The sequence below is a fragment of the Antedon bifida genome, chromosome 2, assembly GCF_963402885.1.
Source record: "Antedon bifida chromosome 2, ecAntBifi1.1, whole genome shotgun sequence".
Taxonomy (NCBI): domain Eukaryota; kingdom Metazoa; phylum Echinodermata; class Crinoidea; order Comatulida; family Antedonidae; genus Antedon; species Antedon bifida.
Genome location: NC_136227.1, coordinates 4,106,807 through 4,127,782, shown reverse-complemented (window position 1 = coordinate 4,127,782; position 20,976 = coordinate 4,106,807). Strand labels below are relative to the sequence as shown.

General features: G+C 34.9%; 3 protein-coding genes and 1 non-coding gene across 5 annotated transcripts in view; 2 read left to right on the top strand and 2 right to left on the bottom strand.

Moving 5' to 3' along the window:
* Nucleotides 1–1,492: 1,492 nt before the first annotated feature.
* Nucleotides 1,493–20,976, top strand: part of LOC144835862 (myelin P2 protein-like) — a 33,015-nt gene continuing 13,531 nt past the window's right edge. The window contains exons 1-4 of one of the 2 annotated variants that reach the window (XM_078690983.1): nucleotides 1,493–1,707; nucleotides 2,701–2,873; nucleotides 3,968–4,081; nucleotides 4,906–5,001. In XM_078690983.1, the coding sequence (XP_078547109.1) occupies nucleotides 1,629–1,707; nucleotides 2,701–2,873; nucleotides 3,968–4,081; nucleotides 4,906–4,956 (417 nt within the window). In that variant the 5' untranslated portion in view covers nucleotides 1,493–1,628 and the 3' untranslated portion in view covers nucleotides 4,957–5,001. Of the gene's footprint in view, nucleotides 1,708–2,700; nucleotides 2,874–3,967; nucleotides 4,082–4,905; nucleotides 5,568–20,976 lie in introns of those variants that run through there. The other variant, XM_078690982.1, reaches the window with a different exon arrangement.
* LOC144834636 (uncharacterized) lies at nucleotides 9,050–12,321 on the bottom strand. The gene is made up of 4 exons (XM_078689519.1): nucleotides 12,207–12,321; nucleotides 10,736–10,906; nucleotides 10,138–10,227; nucleotides 9,050–9,254 (listed from the first exon to the last, which is right to left on the bottom strand). Coding segments are annotated over exons 1-4 (342 nt in total). The 5' UTR covers nucleotides 12,208–12,321; the 3' UTR covers nucleotides 9,050–9,174.
* LOC144836529 (small nucleolar RNA Me28S-Am982) lies at nucleotides 11,689–11,759 on the bottom strand. Its single transcript, XR_013611356.1, has one exon. It is a non-coding gene; the product is annotated as a small nucleolar RNA Me28S-Am982 (small nucleolar RNA).
* Nucleotides 12,355–20,843, top strand: LOC144835819 (peroxisomal acyl-coenzyme A oxidase 3-like). The gene is made up of 15 exons (XM_078690917.1): nucleotides 12,355–12,474; nucleotides 13,134–13,302; nucleotides 13,543–13,773; nucleotides 14,135–14,209; nucleotides 14,537–14,626; nucleotides 14,987–15,316; nucleotides 15,741–15,923; nucleotides 16,467–16,589; nucleotides 16,959–17,079; nucleotides 17,406–17,528; nucleotides 17,615–17,725; nucleotides 17,890–18,044; nucleotides 18,578–18,713; nucleotides 19,284–19,438; nucleotides 20,040–20,843. The coding sequence occupies exons 2-15, from the start codon at nucleotides 13,162–13,164 to the stop codon at nucleotides 20,157–20,159; spliced, it is 2,094 nt and encodes a 697-aa protein (XP_078547043.1). The 5' UTR covers nucleotides 12,355–12,474; nucleotides 13,134–13,161; the 3' UTR covers nucleotides 20,160–20,843.

Sequence of the window (20,976 nt, the reverse complement as noted above, 5' to 3'; positions counted from 1 at the left end):
GGATTGGCTGGCTATGTATAGTTGCGATACGTTACCTAGCGGTCGTTTTGAAAAGTACACGCAGGGCAAACTTAATCACGAACAAACGAAGTACCTATTATTATTCACACAAGAAGTAAGACAACGGTGAGTATATAGATCATGATTAAATGTTGTATCTACTACACTTAAGATTAGCAGTATCAATGTCGGCAAATCATATGGTTTACTAGTAAGCCTAGAAGGCCTAGGCCTAGTATTCTTGCTGATTTTGTAATTTTACATGTAGGCTGAGAAAACATTGTCTCAGATGTAGGGCTACTAACAGGTCATAAAATGCTACTTTAATGTCATAAAAACATTAGCGAAGATCAATCGCGGCAGAAACTTATACTAATTACAATTATAGCATCTACAATTCTAAGCCAATAACAATATAGTATTGTTTTTATCTGGTATATTGATGAAGTAGGCCTACACTAGGGTCTTAACAATAACATACAATGTAATTTAATAACTGTTTTCAATAACAATTATACTCAGTGGCGTGAGGCAGAGGCCTGAAGCCACTTGTTTATGAAACCTAAGTGGCCCTCCAAGTTTCAAAGATCGAGGCCTGGGACGTTTTTAGCATTTTCGACATATTTTATGCCTGTTCCTCTGGGCACTGCTCATGGGCCCCAAGCTTCAGGGCCCCTGGGTTTAGCCAGTGAGCGCACATAGTCGTTACGCCACTGATTATACTGTTCAAATATGTATGAATACATAGTTGCAACAATATTTTCTATTTTCTAGATAGAAAATGAGCAATCACCAGTTGTGTCTGCAAACGATTTGTGGTAGCAGTAAAGTTTCTATGAAGAACCGGAAACCAAAGAACGCGCGAAAGAAGCGTAGCCAACAAGGTTAAATGTCGTTGCACATGTGCAGTAAACAATATATTAGGCACGCGACCGTTTCGTTGTTACCATGCGGTTAATTAAACTGTAACATTGTGGGCGGTCCGCGGTCTGTCGGCGAGAGTCAAGGAACCCTTGATCTCACGTCGATGCATATCCTTCTATTCTTTAATCCATGGCGTAACTCACGCACTAATTTGTATTGTGCATACAATATTAGGTATACCGTCACAGCGGTCATCATGAACACTTTACATACACACATGACGTCACACTTGATACCATGACAGTATGTATTCAAATGCAACATTATAAATTGTAGTTTCATCGTATCTACCGAATGAAGGTTTGCCGCGATCAATACACCCATTACAAAAAATCGAAAATGCAAATTTGAATTACTTATGCTTGAAATATACACTAATAAATATTGATTATACTGATATTTCCTAGAGATCGATGAGATCGATCGAGTTTTTACTTAAAATTTGACATAGGTACCGTATGAAACCTTTACTTAAAATAAAAATATTTTAATAGCGTACTCTTTTATAGAGGGCAGTAATATCAAAATATCATTCTGTCAACTTATCAGATATCAGATAACATTATTGTATTAAAATCGGAGCGAGCGTGCACACATACATTCTGTTTCAATCGCCACTCGATTCAGGTCAGACGTTCGTCGGAGTGATCCCACATCTAGTCTTCCATACTCTCCTCATCACAAGATCAACCAAAAACTCAAGCATGCCATCTGCAGATAAATTTGTCGGTGTTTATGGACTCCATAAGAGTGAGAATTTTGATGAATACATGAAGGCACTTGGTAAGATGAATTTTATTCTGATGTGTGTAGGCCTATAAACATGAGCTAACTTCACTGGGTGTTTGGAACCTGTGAGCTAGTAGTAGTTCTCCTGAAAGGCGTAGGCTAGTATTGTCATGATGTTATCAATGGTCACTCTTTAATTTAAACAAAAATTAGCCACAGCCTATTATTTACGAACTTTTGTTCGGTAATATAAATTCGTTAATTCCATTTAATGACATCTATGATTATAATTATTGTGAATTTGTTCTATAGCTATATCATTTTAAAACAAAAGAAGTTGATGTTTTATTTAAGCGGACCCCTAGAGAGAAATGACCTCTTAACAATATGTAAAATGCGGTATTTTATATTAGGCCTACGCTTCTTTGAATCATGTTTTTAAAACGTGACATTTACTAATAGATTGTAACGCCAGCGGCGATTAAATGTTATTGAAGTTTAATTTAAAACAAATGTCAATCCATTTAGCCATGAACCTAATCTTGTTCAGCATGAAGATTAAACTTCCGAAAGATTCGAGACAGGCGCCGCGCCTAAAAATTGTTTTAAAAATCCAGGGTATAGTTAGTTCAGCATTTGTGTCTATAAAATGTTTTCTATTTCTTCCGTTGTGCGCGTAAAGAAGGCCAATTTACACAGACGAGCGGTATTATATACAATAAGCGGAAAACCGTAGCTTGTCCCGACGTAAAATCTATCCTGAGCGGAAACCGCACGTCCGCTCCTCCGCGTTGTGTGTAAATGGTCATAATGAATAACATAGATTCTACAATTTACCGCTCGTCTGTGTAAATTGGCCATAAGGTGAAAAATAGAATTTTCACCTCCTTGATCATTCATCCGTTTACTCACGCACTCATGCATTCCCTCGTATATTAATTTACTCGTTCGTTCAAATTGTAGCTACCAGGGAGATCTCCCTTGACTTTACATCTTTAGCCTAGATGATTGATCAATGACTTCTTAATTGTTAACATTTTGTTTCAGGGGTTGGTATGATATTACGTAATCTTGGTAACACTGCAAAACCTACATTAACTGTAACTGCAAATGGGGACTCACTTAAGTTCTTCTCTCAGACGACACTCAAAAATACTACAATAGAATTTACTATTGGCAAAGAAACCGAATCATCAACTATGGATGGACGAAAAATTAAGGTATAGTAGAAACCCTATCCACTATTGAGGAGACACCGGGGACCCGCAAAGCTAGTGCCCACTGAGAGAGATGTGTCCCCGAAAGCGTGGTTCCCACTAGCGACGCAACGCAAGGACGTAACGCAACGCAAGTTAATTGACCAATCACAAGCGATGGCTTATTCGCTTGTGATTGCTAACTGTCTATAACTTCGCTTGTCATTGGTTAAAACCCTTGCGTTGCGTTTACGTCCTTGCGTTACGTTCTAGTGGGAACCAAGCTTAAAGCGTGGTTCCCACTAGAACGCAACGCAGCGACGTATTGACGCAAAGTGATGTATTGCGTAATCACAAGTGGGAACCGACGCAGGCGGGGGCAAACACAATAATTGTAAGGGTATTTTCTTACGTTGCGTCGCTAGTGAGAACCAAGCTTAAATTTGGGTTTGCCGTATATTGTCAATTGTTCGTTTATATGGGAAATGCAAGTCCACTTGGTAGAGCTCAAGTGTCTATCCAAACCTAATCAAGCAAGCCGCTTTCTTCTACTCTTAATATTATCGACCACGTTTAATGTCCCGGATCCGTATTAATATTTGAAATTACCCAACTGATTAAACATTAACTGAAATTAATATTATTTTATTAATTATACTTGCAATAAGACTTTGTTTATGTAGAGCATGTTTGTCTTGTGAACAGGATTGCCACCTTTAAGAAGAATAGTGAATGAATTCGCTTATGGTTATCCTTGGCAATTTGCCTATTAATAATAACATAAAGAAAAAAATCTATATCCATTCATAGCTATGCTACACAAACATATGAGGGAAAGGTTGTACTAATCTCTGCAGACAAGAACATACAAGAGCTGTTTATTTTATCTACGATAATGGATATAATATCGTACGAGAATCGGGGTAAAAATTGTGTCGTGTCATGTTCTGAAGATTAATTAAATTGTGATCGAGACCTGGACCAGTTACACTCTAAAGTACAACCAGGAGACCACCGTTTAAGAATAGCCAACATCACGATATAAAGTGAAAGAAAAATGTCCACATCCTGCACAGCTGAAAAGCACATTCAGCCATTTTTAATTTTTTTTATTAAAGTCAACAGTCGTATGGGATGGTGAGAAATTAAAAGAAGTTCAAGTATCCGTAGATGGAAAGGGAAAGACGACAACGATTGAAAGAGAAATGAACGATGAAGGGGATTTGGTTATTGTAAGTTGGCATTATGAACACTGTTAAACGCCTTTAGCAATTGGTTCCCACTAAGACGTACGCAAGGACATAGTAAACGCAACGCAGCGGCGAATTGACCAATGACAAGCGACAGTTCGAATCATACATCGCTTGTGATTGGTCAAATCACTTGCGCTTACGTCCTTGCGTTGCGTCCTCCTAGGTGGCAACCATGCTTTACTGTGAATTCAATCATCTCATGATCGTCACGTGACTGTTAAATACCCTTATGTTTATACGATGATAAGTGCAATGTAGAGACAGAAATTCTCATAAATATAATTCATGATTTAAAAAATACATCCCTCCAGACAAAGGTGTTTCCTTGTTATATGTAACTAGTCTTTTTTAATGACATCACAAATAAAAAACGATATCCCTCACGTATAATAAAACGTTTTCTCGTAATTTTTGTTTAGGATATTGGATTGGGACTTTATCTTTAGGTATATGTTGTACATTGCATGTTTAACGACAACGCCCACTGACCCATACTACATCGGTCCGATCATGTGACAATACGGGCCTTCACAATTAATCAAGATAAACCGTAACTGAACAACAGTTAACTGTCAACTAATATTTACGTTTGATTAGTCTAAATTTAACCCATGTTTCATATAGTTCAAGTGTCGGTATAACTTGTTTTAATCACATTACCAGGGTCCTATTTATCGAGATGACTTGATTATTCTCGTTTATCTTATTCAGATGTCTCTCATACAAGATTAATACGTGTCATAATTGTGTTGATAATATTTATATTAGTTGATAATTTTGATATTTTTTGTTTATTTTATTAGACATGTACAGTCGATAATATCGTCGGTGTACGAGTTTACAGGAAGAAGTAGATCATCACGTGACTATTCATTGCTTGACCAAATTATTTGTTTAATGGAGAATTGAGGAAATTTTAACGCAAACTCTTAACAGCTATGGAATGCGTGGAACGCTAAAGCGGGAAGAAACACAAATATGGACGCGCGCGTTCAAACACTGATAATAGTACAAGTTTGTACGTTTGTACGCGCGCGTAATCTTTATGTCTCTTCGACGGATCTTGATTGGTTGGAGCACTCATTAGTAATTATTCTATGTGGTTTATACCGTTAAACGGAAATCTAACACTAATTTAAATGAGATGCTATATAGTAGGCCTAATAATCAAAATTATGTATAAAGAAAAACTTCGGATTGAGGAAATGTTTAAAATAGCCTAGTCATGTGTTGGTTTTAATAGTTTTCCTTTTGAGTATTGTTCTTCCAATAATACAGGACTATTTCATTGAAATGAATCACACCCTTCCTTTTGAAACAATGCAAATGTCAAAGTTCATTTAATATTTTTACGAAATACTGTATGTACTAACATGCAGTATTATGAAACCAAAGTGAAGTTAAAATAAGATTGTTATTCATGTTTTGCCAAAATGATTCAATAAATTTGTAATTCTTCTTCCAAGTACTTTGTGGCTTTCTTTCAATATCTTTTCTTTTTAATACCAGAGGTCTATACGTTTTGCGAAACGTTTGCTATAGATATAAGTAAACATTTTTGTTTATTTACTAAGGGTGAAAAACATTGGCATGCATATGTTATGTTCCAAAACCGTGACTTGCTGTGAGTAGCGATTGGAACATTGTATGGTGTAAAAGATTCGAAGGATTACGTTCCATTCGATTTTCCAAAAAAGTTCCAAACCTCCAACCGGTCTCGCCTGAGTCCCTCAAATCTCAATACTAATTTAATCAGTCGTATAGTCGGTGACTCATCATATTGTAAATGTGACCGGCTATATCAATCAACAAGCAAATTTGAACTTTTTGGACTTTATGTTTGATGATATTGAACTAACGTTTACTCAACCCCTCGCCTTAAATTCGTGTACACTCTCCGTATTTTGTTGACAGTGTAATTGAATGTTAGCTGACTTTATCGCCAGTAACGTTCTTTTTCTCTTCTATCACGTGCACGCAATAATAAAGTTGTCATTATCTCGTAACGTTTATTAAGCGTAAAAACACTACCCGTACCTACTCGGCGTTTGGACGCAATATGTTCAACGTCTGTTACGTGTTTTTTTATATAGGTGCTGATAAGCGTTGATTTCCATCGACTAATGTTGCTTTTGGTTTATGTTGCGGAAGAGATGTTAAGCTGGTAAATGAGCATGGCTTAGCACTCAGCCAGCGAAACTTCTGGTTAGTCATGCCATTACGTTGGAAAATATCTCTGAAATTCATATGATTCTGTTTTCTAGTCTGATGGTGTCTGTCCTGAGTTTTCTTCCCCGAACGTTTGCTTGTTCGTTCAATGGTACGACACTCCAAAGCTCGAACGGTGGCTAGTTTTAGCTTTGACAAGTCCATTAATTCGTTTTCTTCCAGTTTCTGACAAACTGACGCAGGAACTGAATAACTGAAAAAAAGAATGGATAAAAATTAGGTTATTAATAAAACCATGAAAATGTTAACTATAAGTAAGCTTATAAATGGTCCTTTTCATAGAAGAAACTCCACCCTCCTCCTGGCGATAATGGTCAATATGGAGGAAAGTGTTGGTAAAAAAGTGTTTTCATTATACTGTCTTGTAATATTTGTATAGTTTTACCAACCCCTGAATGAAAATCATTAAAACAATAACTATGAAGACAAATATTAAATAATATTGATGATGTTAATGATATACAATTGAAGATGATGATGGGTATTATGACAAGGACAATAGCCGTGCATGGTGGCCACGACTAGGCCTACTATATATGATATGACAGATATTATTTACCTTACAGGCTCCTTCTGTTGCACTGGTGGAACTCTGATAGTGACATCCGGTGTAGGCGTGCGTAAACAAATCGAATCCCCAATCTTATTTTTTCTGTACTCTTTGATGTAAGTACTGACGTCTGAATGATGAACAAACGGAAATGGACTCGAGTTTGAGGTAAAACCCGAAGTAACAGAGCTCGGGGTCTCGGAATATCGCCGAATCCACATGTTCCTTTTCGGTAATTTCTGATGACGCTCACCTGCGCGTACGCGTTGTTTACGCAATGTACTACACGTGATCAATCCGTCACAACACGTTCTTTGTTTTTGGCAATATTTGCAGTATTCGTCACACAAGTTCCAGCCAGAAAATATGTCTTCATTTCCAAGTTTCCTTAATATGTGTTCCATCTAACAAATGGAAGGAATTATAAAACTTCCAAAGTCATCTGCTTGCATGTTTCCTTATTTTGCAAAAGTGATCAATATAAAAATAAACAAAAACAAATTAGATTCGTCATGCCATTTTTCCGATGTTTGTTTCGTATCTGAAGAAGTTTCATTTATCCAGTGAAATGTGTTATAACATTCTGGTAGATTCTAATGTTTACATATTAGACCAGACTTGCATTCATCGTGCTCAGAAGTCTTCAAACGGCTGCTGGATACAATCGTTGCATGCTAATCCTTCATGGTAACATTTCTTTGAAGTGTTAACGTAACCTTACGAGTAAAAAGAATTTTTGAAACAGTTTCTCAATCCTATGGAGTTACAACTCCAAGTTTTTCAATCCTATGAAGTTAAACCTTAAAGTTTCTCAATCCTATGGAGTTAAACCTCAACGTTTCTCAATCCTATGGAGTTAAACCTCTAAGTTTCTCAATCCTATGGAGTTAAACCTCCAAGTTTCTCAATCCTATGGAGTTAAAACTCCTAGTTTTTCAATCCATATGGAGTTACAACTCCAGCTTTCTCAATCCTTTGGAGTTAAAACTCCAAGATCCTCCACAAAAAACAAGATGAATGTGTGAGCCAACTAAACTGACTTAGCTCGGTACCTTAATAATTAAAGTACAATACATTAGATACAAACGGCCGTGGGTAAATGTGCTTCAGAGAGTATCCTTTTTGGTATGTAAATTAGCTCAGTATTACTTCTTTTGTTCCAGAGGTGTTCACACCATTCCCCTGATTGGTAGATCGCATTTAATCGATAATTGACCACTTGAAATCACCATTAGATAATGAACGTTGAATATAACAGTTGAGACACTAAAAGGAATACGAAATACTATAGAAAACTACAGTAGGCAAGAAAAACAGATCGAACAAAGGGTGTAATGAAAGATTTATTATTAGAAGGGGATAAAGGATGTATTTTAAGTTCATTGCGACGATCCAAAAATCGATATAGACCCGTGTTTTTTTTCTTAACATCGCTCGTAAAAAGTTACGATGCATGAAAAACGGAAATCGCTGTAAATAATACTACTGTACTGTACAAACGAACGGGTCGATCCGGTCCTTTTTTCACAAATGGAATACATCGTTTGAAATTAAAAATTATGTGACATTAAAAATGACATATTAAACAACAATATATCTTTAGTAAAGATATATTGTCCCCCTCAACAATTTTTTTGGCTGAATATGCCATTTTAATGTCACATAATTTTTTTCATGATTTTGAGGGACAATACATCTTTAAAGAACTTTTACTTACAATATCACAGTATTATATATACCAAAATCTAACATCAATAAAGAAATATAAAAGCTGATATATTTCATATATAGGGCAGTAATTCATCAACAATTTAACAAATAAAAAAATATTTCAATATAGAACCCCTTGTTTGGGACATTTAGGCACACATTCCTATGAAACTAACAAATGGAAAATATGTTTTTACCACTGCATCCAACCCCTTTGTTGAGTCCCGAAGGTGTCCCCTTAATAATAATTGTCTTTTGTATAGAGCCTAACCAAAATTAAATTTTCTCCAAAGCACTACGACCACAAGGCTCTAACTAGGTAGAAATTACGTCTTTTCGTATGCTATGTGAAAGAGATTGGTTCTCAGAAAACTGTTTAAAGATTACATTAGAGTTAGAATTCTTGAAGTTCTACTGTAGTAAAATGTAATGAAATGAATGAAAAACAAACAACTTGATAAAATACTTTTAAAATGATTTATTTCAACACAAATCAAACAACAATGTTACATTGAGTTAAATTCTTGAGTGACTAACTGTTAATAATTTATCATTTTTGTTTTATATTTGTTGTTGCTCCGTTTTAATCAAACAGTCCGAAGCCCATATCATCGTCAGATTCTTCAGACTCCTCTTTCTTCTCTTCCTTCTTTTCTTCTGCAGCTGAAAAATGTTAAATAGATCGTTTAATTTCAATAGCAACCTCAATTAGGCTATCCTCTATTTAGGGGACACTTTCCCATGAAACAGGGGGAAATATATATTTTAAGCACTGTCTACACTATCAAAATGTATGTGACAACAAAATGTGATGTGCCCATATATGGATATGATGATGTCATATCACTACCATATTATTGAGCATATCACTACTATATTTGAGTCTATATTTGGGCACATCACACTTTTTAAACTAGTTTGATAGTGTAGACAGAGCTTTAAACACTACATCCAACCTCTAATTTAAGGGTTGACTTTGTTATATTCTATATTCTCAGAGTGTACTAGTCATCAGCCTTTACTCATCAGCGACCCTAACCTACACTCATCATTGATTGGCGATTCAATCACGCACAAACCTTTGACCTTAAACATGATCATTTATAACAAATCAAACTGCTTAATTTGCAAACTGGTTTTGATGATAAAATCAAAACGTTTTATCATGGCTTGCCTCTCATTATTTGGAGTCAGTTTTATACTATTTTAATTATTTATTCGACATCATGTCCTGGGACCCAAAAGCAACAGAGTCACCATAACATGAAATGTCTGGGGCCCCAGAAGAACTACATACACAAAAACAGTTCAAAATACATTAAAAAAAACTATGCCTTCCCTCAGTGCTCGTATTTCATCTCTGTATGCTCAGAAAAATTATAATTATCAAATCAACGTATTTCAGTCGAAAGATGGTGTTAAATAAATCATCATTACATACAGATTTTTTTAATGCAGTCAAAAACTAGATGATTCAAACTGGTTTTCATTTGTGTGTTCCTAATCGAAAGTTCCTTGATAAAGTCTATGATTTTACAAAACTTACCAGCTTCTCCGCCACCAGCTCCAGCAGCAGCACCACCACCACCTGAGGCAGCACCTCCACCGGATGGCACCGAAGCTAACTTGCTCTGACCTGAATGTAAAACATTTATTAGGTTAGAAATAATAAATAGAATAGGAATATTAAAAGCTCTCAATAGTATTAATAATACATACAGGGGCCTAAAAGAAAATTGCAGGGAAAGAACAGTTCAACAGAGACGGGGAAACTAAACCCCTCACAATTACTTCAAACAATGTCTTCCCTCAGTGCTCGTATTTCATCTCTGTATGCTCAGAAAAATTATAATTATCAAATCAACGTACTTCAGTCGAAAGATGGTGTTAAATAAATCATCATTACATACAGATTTTTTTAATGCAGCCAAAATCTATGACTAAACCAGTTTGGTATTTTATTTAAAAGATTATGGTGTTCTCAATTGAATGGTGTTCTCAATCGGATGGTGTTCTCAATTGAAGGGCACTCTCAATTGGAGGATGTTCTCAATCAGACAGTGACTTAAATCAGAATACATCTTTAATTGAAAGGTTTTTGGATCTCATTTTTGATTTACAGTACATTTTGCTTATTCCATTACCTTCAGCAATGACTTCATTGATATTTTTTCCTTGGAGCTCTTCAATTACACGGTCCAGCTTATCTTCTTCAGCATCAATGCCAACACTGGCAAGGATCTTCTTGATGTCTTTAGCATTGGGGTTGTTGTTACCACCAAGAGTAGCTAACAAATAAGCGGCCACGTAACGCACTAAATTATAAACAGAATGATCAAATATTAAGCTCTGTCAAACTTGGTGCGACAACAAAATGTCATGTGCCCATATATAGACACGATGATGTCATATCAATACCATATTTGGGCACATCACACATTTTTTTTGATAGTGAGCTTAAGGTATACAATTTTAATAGTTAAATGGAAAAACATCCATCCAGAATTAGGATATCTGTAGTTTAGAAGAGGAACGCTCATATTTCATAATGGTATTATACTAACTAAGAATGAAGGTTTTATTTGTTTGAAGTTACACCATTTAATTTCTTAGAGGAAGTAGGTATGGCTGAAAATACCTTGACAGTACAATACAGGGTATTGTATACAAACCACACCCGCACCACCAAAACCGCTATTACTTCTGCCAGGATGTAATGTAAAGTATTTAAAAATAATATTTTAAGAATGATATTCATGAGAATTGATATTAAACATTTCAAAAAGATTGAAAAACAGAGATATTTTCAACCTTGCCTATTTTATTTTTAAGGGAATTACATGGCATACTGCAAACATATTCTCTTTACATTTAAAAGAATTAATTTTATACTAAAAGCGTTTTGTTAGAATCATTGTTCTGTACTTCTTTGGAACAAATTTTTTATAATTTAATTTACAACTATGAAAGGTCAGAAATTTATTTAATTGCATTTAAATAGACTTGTAATAAAGTTGAATCAAGATATACTGTATACATCAACTTTTCTTGTTTCTGCCAACATTTATATATAATTTAAAGCTTTCACTGTTTCAGCATGTTCAGAATAATTAATAATGCATCAATGTTTTCAGTCGAAAGATGGTGTTAATTAATTCATCATGTCATGCTGAAAAAGTAAACTTAAAATAGACATTTGATTTTGATTATATTAATAATAATATACCTATATTTTTATACTTTTCTGAAAAGAAAAAATTATTTTTTATTTCTAACCAGTAGGCCTAATAAAAGATAATTAAATGATAGCATATTTAAATTTATATTATTAAATATAGTGAATTAAGCGAAAAAATGTATTTATTCTTGCCAATAAAGCTCCATAAATCACATGCATCTTCACCATCGTGTCAGTCATGGCGAACGCGATGGACCATGTCCACATGCCACGATCTCCGCGAGTCTATACCTACAAAAAGAGGGCCTCGAGAAAACTCGTTTATTTCTCGATTTATATTTATAATTTCTGTTAATTGTTTATATAAGATTATACCATAAGCGTTAAAAATGGATGTAGTTGTACATAAAAGTTGACATATATTCAATAAACCTTACTTTTAAGTCTATTTTCGACACGAAACTGTGTGCACGCTGTGTAAATTGATTTCAGTTTGTTGAGAAAGAATGATAACACGCATGCGCTTCACCGCCACCACCTAAAACAGAGGGCGCAATATTAATTATGAAAAAAAAATCAAGGGTGGTAAACACACCGTAAACAACAAGATTTTAGTGTAGACCTAGATGGTAGCCTAGTCCGACCTAGCTGGACTTTGTAAACTTTTAAGCAATTTGATGATATGCGCATAATTTGTTAAAGCATGTACGTCATTGTTTACAATAATGTTTTCGTTATTAATTAACTTAAGCTACTAGCTACAGTAGGCCTAGCCTGCTGTATTATAGAGCTGAGTGAGTAGGGCCCCAGTGAGTGGTGGGCGTCTTCCATTCCTACCTACCACCCCACCCTAGCTAGGCTACTAAGCTAACTATAAGAACACTAGCCTCTTACTACCTAGCCTAACTATCTAGGCCTGCTAGACTAGAGTAGAGGCCAATTGGGGAGTAGGCTGGAAAACCAGTGTTAGCTACATTACCATTGTGATATGGTACGAGATTGGCCCTCGCGACACTAACTAATAAAATTTGGTAAGATACAAAAAAATTGTCTGGTCAGGTATATATTAAATAGCGCTATTTTAACTACTGTAATGTATTTTTTACTTATTATGTTTTATGTCGTATTGTTGAGGGCCCCTTAAAATCAGCTTCCGCTGGCTGTGTCACCCTCGTGAAATATGGTTGAATAAATAAATAAATATAGTAATACGATCTTTGGTCAATCTTATACGACTAGTTGAAAATGTGCATGCATGAGGTTTATTAATCGACCAATCAGAACTCGACTGTTGCCGTTTCTTTACCTAGTACCCCACCAGTGCTCTAAATTGGTCATATATGAATTTATTGAATTACTTTCAGCATTGATTTACCAACAACTTCAAGAAGCATGTCCAAGTTGGAAAAGCTTAAAGACCTTGGGATAGTTCCGTTCAAATCGGGGCCTTTAGATTCCTACAGGTCAACGGCAAGATTTGATTGGATAACAATGAAGATAACAATGGAAGGTGAAGATAAAATCAGATATACGGTATGTATCTCTGTCTACACTATTAAACTTAATGTGACAAAAACATGTGATGGGCCCATAATATATAGACATGATGATCTCATATCACTACCATATTTGGGCATATCACTACCATATTTGGGTACCTAATACTTTTTTTGTTAGTCTGATAGTGTAGACAGAGCTTAACAATTTGTTGGCAATTTTCTTTTTAATTCAATTCAATATTTATTTTCTAAATTGCTATTTTTATATTTATAGAATAAAATATGGAAAACTTTAGAGCTTGACCCGGAGTTTCAGCACCCTCATCGCGAGCTGACAATCGAGGAAAAACGTGAAAGAACGTTTAGGCAGATGAAACGCTTAATAGAATACGACGCCTTGCCAATCGATGTCGTCATGGAAAATCCTGTAGTAACCAACTGGTTTGTAGATGCAATGGGAAGTTATGATTGGTCAGTGTCTACAAAGTTCAACTTAAATAGAAATGTGAGATATTTTATTTATACTTATAGTTTATATCTCTAGGAGTTGTTAACAAACACAGTGTAGTGAACACCCAATACCTCGATCCATATATACTGTTATTGTTCATTTAGTATTAGTATAACATATAATAATATGGGGTTGCTTATTACATGCTATGGACTCCGAAATATATTGGATGCCTTTTATTTTAAAATCTCAGCTCTCTCTAATCTACATTACATGTGCTCCATCCATGATGTCACCTTTCCTCTCTATACCGCCCTCTATCAGATGTTATGTCCTTGCGATATACTGAATGGGTTACATTAATGGAGGTACATGCGCTATTTGTTTGTGACAATAGTTACATTTCATACTACAGGTTTTTGGTCAATCTTTGTTGTCTCTAGGCTCCAGTCGTCATTTACCTTTTGCAGAGAAGTGTGAAATACTTGAAGTAAGTCTTTTGAAAGTATTTGAGTATTAAGGTATTTGAAAATTGAACAGTTAACATTTTGTAAATGATTTTTTGCCAAACTTTGACATATGCTGTACCAAAAAATGTTCCTAATAAATGTCCTGGCTTAAATACTCTGTCTACACAAACTAGTTTGACAAAAAAAGTGTGATGTGTCCAAATGTGGTAGTGATACAATGTCATCATGTCCAAATATACACACATAACATTTTTTGTCACATAAAGTTTGATAGTGTAGACCGAACTTTAGATACTTACATACAGTTTGAAACTTGTTCAAAAAAAACAAACATATTTTGGCGGCAGATTGCAGGTTGTTTTGCATTGACAGAGCTGTCACATGGAACCAATACTAGAGCTATGAGGACCACAGCCACCTATGATTCCACAACACAGGTAAAATAACTACTAACAATCTTTGAAAAGATACTGATAAAAATGTTTAGAATATTACTCATCAAGTTTAACAATCACTTACAATGAATTAAGAATCAAGAGGATTATATAGTAATTATAGTACTAATGTTTTAGACAGTCAATTCTCCAAAAACTGCAAACCCTAGGGGTTGTCCAAACATATTTTACACCTTTTGCAAATTTGAGTTTCCAGTGTGTTTTGTTTTATTTATTTTTTATTAAAAAAAAAAAAGCCTGTAAAACACTAATAAACAGGTCAAAGCATACTGTACATTTGAATAAAAACACAACATATACCATAAATATAACCATACTCTTTTTATTGTTTAATTTACACAGGAATTTGTTATAAACACCCCAGATTTTGAAGCCACTAAGTGCTGGGTGGGTGTCCTTGGAAAGACCGCAACCCATGCCGTTGTCTATGCGCAGCTGTACACAGAGGATGGAAAATGCCATGGTCTGCACTCGTTTATTGTGCCAATTCGGGATCCTAACACGCTTAGAGCGATTCCTGGTGTTGTAGTTGGCGATATGGGAAAGAAACTTGGACAGAATGGTTTAGATAATGGATTTGTGTCTTTCAATAATCTGCGGATTCCGAGGGAATATTTATTGAATCGTAATGGTGATGTTTCTCCTGATGGAAAATACTTATCCCCATTTAAGGTAAATAGAAAACAACAATGTAAATCTTTATTTATTTATATTGGGTAACCTCTTCAGTCAAAGACTAGTCTCACAGAGGGCCCAGTTATGATCAGTAGATGTGATGTACTAGTACAGTACATTGGGGTAAGCCCCTACTGGTCTCGAAAGATGTACTAGGTTCTTTAAAGTGCACATGAGCTAGATGTGTACACTGGACCTACGGTTTATAGTCCTTATCCGAGAAGACACGTTCTTGCACCAGAACCATGGCTACGTAATTACAGTTCCACTGTCTTAACAGCTCAGCCACTCACTCACAAATGCAGTTCTTTGGTCCATTAAATGTGAAAAGAAATATTGTACAATCAAATAGTACAATACTCATAACTACGTTAGTTGATGTTGAAAATATATATAAAATGCAATTGATGTCTCTTTACAGGACCCCAACAAGCGATTTGGAGCATCATTAGGAGCTCTGTCTAGTGGTCGTGTTGGTATCACATCCATGGCCATCACAAATCTGAAATTGGCACTAGCTATAGCTGTACGATACTCGGCTGTACGTAAACAGTTTGGACCAACACCGAACAAAGAGTTACCGGTCATTGAATACCAGATGCAGGTAAACACACTTAAAGGTTATCTCTGAATTATAGAAGAGATTCTCTGTTGATCAACAGTCTACTTGAGAAAGCAAACTGAATGTTTGCGAAACTTCGTTGTAAGTACTATTTTTAGTACTTTCGATCTATTGGATCTACAAAAAAGAAAAATTTCTCTTCTATAATATTTGGATCCAACTGAAATTATTTCAATATCTCTAAATTATTTGTGATAGCAAAGTAGAATTCAGGAAGGATCAAAGCTAGTGGCTAGAAGTATGAACAATGTAGTCAAATTTCTGTGTGTGTGTATTAAAGTGGGAAATAGGGGCTTGATTTTAGGTACAATGTAATTGTCTGAAATATGAGAACCATGGTAAACTCTTTGTGTGCATTACTACTTACAGGGTGGGAAATGGCAGACAGAAATTTGTGTCCAATTTGTCTTCTTTTTTTTTCAAAGTTTTACACTTTAATGTGGGAATGAAGATTTTATGTGCAATTATTTAACAATTTAGTTTAGTCTGATCTAAAAAAAATTTGTTTTTTTTTTATCATTTCAGCAATGGCGTCTGATTCCATACATTGCTGCTCTTTATGCTTTAAGTACGATGTCCACCATGTTGATGAAGGAATTTACTGATTTTGCTCTCAATCTAGTCATGGGCGTGAAAAATGCTAAACAGGTAAGTTTCAGTTTTACAGCATTTGCAGAATAGTGGAAGCATGTGTTTTAGTCTCCTGACTGTGAGTCAAACACCAGACTCGATTTTAGTCACTTCTGCTTCAAGTGTCTTTTTTGGGAGTACACCTTCCATATTTGTCTCCAGAAACAACAAAAGAAAACTGGATAAACCTAATAAATAAAGATTTAAAAGGAAAAATTGTAAAAACAAACCATCCCGCCGAAAACAGAAAAAAAATATGGAAACAAATCATGGAAACCATAATGTCGGAATGACAGAAAACTATTTAAGAGAGAGAGAGAATTGAGTGGCATTTGCTGTGGGTCTCCTACTGACTAGAATTCTGTGGTTATTTAACTTTCTTTATAGGCTGATTTAGGGAAGGAGATCCATGCAATATCAAGTGCATCTAAACCCCTGGCTGGCTGGACAGCACGTGATGCAATACAAGAGTGTAGGGAGGCCTGCGGAGGCCATGGATATCTGGCTGGTATTTTTACATTTGTTTTTCATATATTTGTTTTTTTGACACAGAAATTAAGATCATACTTGTTCTAGTCTTATAATCTTTTGTTTTTTAGGTGTGTGTAATTAAAATTCTATGTGACTACACTGTTGCATGTTCTTATATAACAATACTGTTATACATTATGATATGTTATATATTGTGACAATACTGTAATGTATGGTGAAAGTTAATAAAAAAATTCATTGTTACAACAGTGCAAAACTATTTAAAATCCTTTTTGGTAAAGAAAATTTAAAAAATTGTCTGTTTATTGTATTTAAAATTGTGTATTTTTTCGTTTGACACAGTAAATCGATTTGGTGAGCTGAGAGATGACAATGATCCAAATTGTACGTACGAGGGTGACAACAATGTACTTCTACAGCAAACTAGCAATGCCTTGCTGGGGATGACAAAAGCGGTTCAAACCGGTAAGAACTAGCTAATAGCAGATACTTTCTAAAAGAAACCAGTTCAAACTAGTTATTTTTTTACTAGGTATTTTATTTTGGTTTAGGTGAAGTTGTGCAAACACCATTAAAGTCAATGGATTTTTTGAATGATATGAATTCCATAATAAAACAGAAATTCACTGCAACAACGGAACAACAGATGCTAGATCCAGCAAGTAAGAATAATATTTTATTTAAGTTGTATTATGCGAAATAAATCATCTTCCTGATTTGTTCATTCATTGGCTCATATTATTGTACTGATTTATAATATACTATGTCCTATGTTATCAAAAATATAATGATTCCTCTATATTGAAACAATCAACCATTTGTTTAGCTTCCTTGGCTGCATACAAGTGGCTGGTTGTTTACCTGTGTAAAGAAAGTTCACAAAAGCTACTAAAAGAGAAAAGACAAGGACAGGACAGTTTCACAGCTCGTAGCAACAGCCAAGTATATTACTGCCGCTCGCTATCTATAGCATACATTGAGGTACTTATATATCATACGGTTCTTCATCTTCATCATCGTAAAGCTCTGTCTGCACTATCAAACTTTATGAGACAAAAAAATGTGATGTGCCCATATATGGACATCATATCACTACCATATTTAAGCAAATCACTACCATATTTGGGCACATCACACTTTTTTTTCAAACTAGTTTGATAGTGTAGACAGAGCTTAAGTTCCACAATCAACAAATTGATTATTACTGAACTAGGAGGCCTACTAGTGGATGTGTGTGTACTAGTACACCGGGGTAACCCCCTACTCGTCTTGAAAGATGTTTTGTGTACACACTTATCCAAGAAGTTCTACCACCAGAACCATGAAGCCTCGAACCCTTGTTGATATTATGGCTACGTATTATGGTTCCACTCTCTACAGTTGATGATTTATATCTATTGTAATATTATCTTTAGAATGATAGATGTGGGGCTATTGATCAATATAAACACAACCAACATGCCTGTATGCTGGTGGGGTGTCAGTTTTTCTGAAGAAAAGTTTTTTTTTCACAGCATATGACTCTGCAAGTCTTTTATGATTTCTGTTGCAATCCATCTCTTCCAAAAGACATCTTAACAACCTTAAGAAAACTGTGTGCTTTGTATGGTTTGTGGTCAATGCAGAAACACATGGCTACATTTTACCAAGGTATGTATGTGTTTATTTGATTGATTTTGACTTTACACTTACAAATTGAATGTAAAGTATTATGTGGTGTATTTAAATTTAGGATTGAACATGCCTCAAATGACATAATTAATAGCAATATTATGATATACTGATACAGCACTCATTATTAGGGTCAAAGGTCAGATATATTGTAGGCTAGCCATTCCTGTCTTTGAAACAGTTTGTATATCATAGAATGAGTATTCAAGTAAAGGGAGTGTGGTGCAGTGTGTTGGGCGTTGGACTACTGATCGTAAGATTGTGGGTTCGAATCCAATGCTCGTCACATTGTTTGAATCCTTGGGCAAACACTTTACTTATGTTTGCCTCTCTCCACCAAGGTGTACAAATGGGTACCTGGTAAGGTCAAGACACAACTTTGCGCTGATCACTAGCTGCATAATTAATATTAAAGTGTTTGTTTAAAAAATGACTGGGTAATAATATGTAGCTTAGAGGTTTCACAACATTAGGCGCTTTATAAATCCAGGATACTATTATTATTATTATTACTGGCAGCAGACAAACCTTTTACATCATTAATTCTAGGTGGCTACTTCAGTGGTGGTGAACCAGCCAACCTGGTGCAAACCACCATCCTGTCCCTCTGCTCTGATCTCAAGCAAGATGCCGTAGCTTTAGTTGATGTCTTTGCACCTTCAGATTTCATTCTCAATTCACCAATTGGAGCTTCTGATGGACAGGTATGCTTTTATTTTTTTTTTTACCATATTTAATGAGGGTGATCCATCCAGCAATTGCTGATCATTAGGGACCCTCAGAGGTTCACAAGACAAACATTATACACAAGATGCTCTACATAAACAAAGTCTTATTACAAGTCTTTGGGAGTGGAGTTGTAAAAAAAAAAATCCTGACATGTGACGGGACTTGAACCCAGGACCCTTAGAATGGTAGCCAAGCATCATAACCACCAAGCCACAACTCCACTAAATGATAGTACAACACTTCCTTTATATTCAGGGGCAATCCCTACTAGAGCTCACTTTTCTCCCTTAATAGAGTTTATATACTCTTTTTTTAAACAATATTTGTATTACAGTCAACTCTCCCAATACTGGACACCATTGGGATGGGTTATCTGTTAATCTCAATTTATTTTTACTGATAAAAAATGAATTAGGACCTTTTGGAGTTCAAAGGTTGGAATTGGGAGAGTTTGCAGTTTTCAGAAAGTCTGGTATTGGGAGAGTTGACTATTATAAATCATATTTTATAAAATATAATTTACAAAAATTGTATAAACTTCTGATGAAATATTTTTATTTATTATTTAATACACAGCTGTATAAGAACCTGTACGGAGCCCTAATACAAGGAGAAGGTGCATTGGAAAGGCCGTCATGGTGGAAAGAGTTTGTGCAGAAACCTGTTAAAGGGTCACGGCAGCTAGCTAAGTTGTAAGCTCACCTTGATATTTTGAATCCCACCATTGTAAAACTCTGTCTACACTATCAAACTTTATGTTTATGTCAAAAGGTGATGTGCCCATATATGGACATGATGACATATCACACTTTTTTGTCAAACTTGTTTGATAGTGTAGACAGAGCTTAATGAACAGACAGAAAAATGTTACTGAAAATACCATGATGTTGTTACTATTGGAGCAGGTAGTCATGCTAATGAATACCTAGTTATTGGTTTGTTGGTTTGAATACCTATAGTATCTAATTATTGGTTGGTTTGTTTGTTTTCACCAGCGGATCATCACATTTTGATAATTTTTGTTCGATTCAAGCTATGTGTGTGACATGCCATGTGTGCCAAAATCTTAATCTTTTTTTCTAATATTAAGCAGTAATCACTGTCTAGAACATAGACTAATGAATGCCATACCTACCTGGTATTTTTTTTAATAATTTAATAGAGTTAAATTAAGTGCTCATTTAGCTTTTTGCAATTTTAATAGCATAAAAAAGACAGTAAAAGACCTTTTCACTATTAACACTGGGTGTTAAAGTAAACTTGAATATACAAAATGAGCGAATTATTTGTAATGTTGAAAAATATGGAAATTATTTAAAACAAACAATAAATATGCAAAACAAATTAAAATTTTAATATTAATAATAATAATAATATTTCTTTAGTCTGTAATTAACAACTTTTGTATAAAATAGGTAAATAATATCAAAGTAACTGAATAATAAATTATATATTTCAATTATTATGAATAAAATATAAATTAAAATATAAAGTGTGTTGATTCTGAGTTGGG

Coding starts and splice junctions, on each gene's coding strand:
- LOC144835819 (XM_078690917.1), top strand. CDS start 13,162: ATGTCCAAGTTGGAAAAGCTTAAAGACCTTGGGATAGTTCCGTTCAAA. Junction 14,210..14,536: donor AGAAGTGTGAAATACTTGAA/GTAAGTCTTTTG, acceptor TTTTGGCGGCAG/ATTGCAGGTTGTTTTGCATT. Junction 15,924..16,466: donor TCATTGAATACCAGATGCAG/GTAAACACACTT, acceptor TTATCATTTCAG/CAATGGCGTCTGATTCCATA.
- LOC144834636 (XM_078689519.1), bottom strand. Junction 10,228..10,735: donor CAATGAAGTCATTGCTGAAG/GTAATGGAATAA, acceptor TTTTACATTCAG/GTCAGAGCAAGTTAGCTTCG. Junction 9,255..10,137: donor AGCTGGTGGCGGAGAAGCTG/GTAAGTTTTGTA, acceptor AACATTTTTCAG/CTGCAGAAGAAAAGAAGGAA.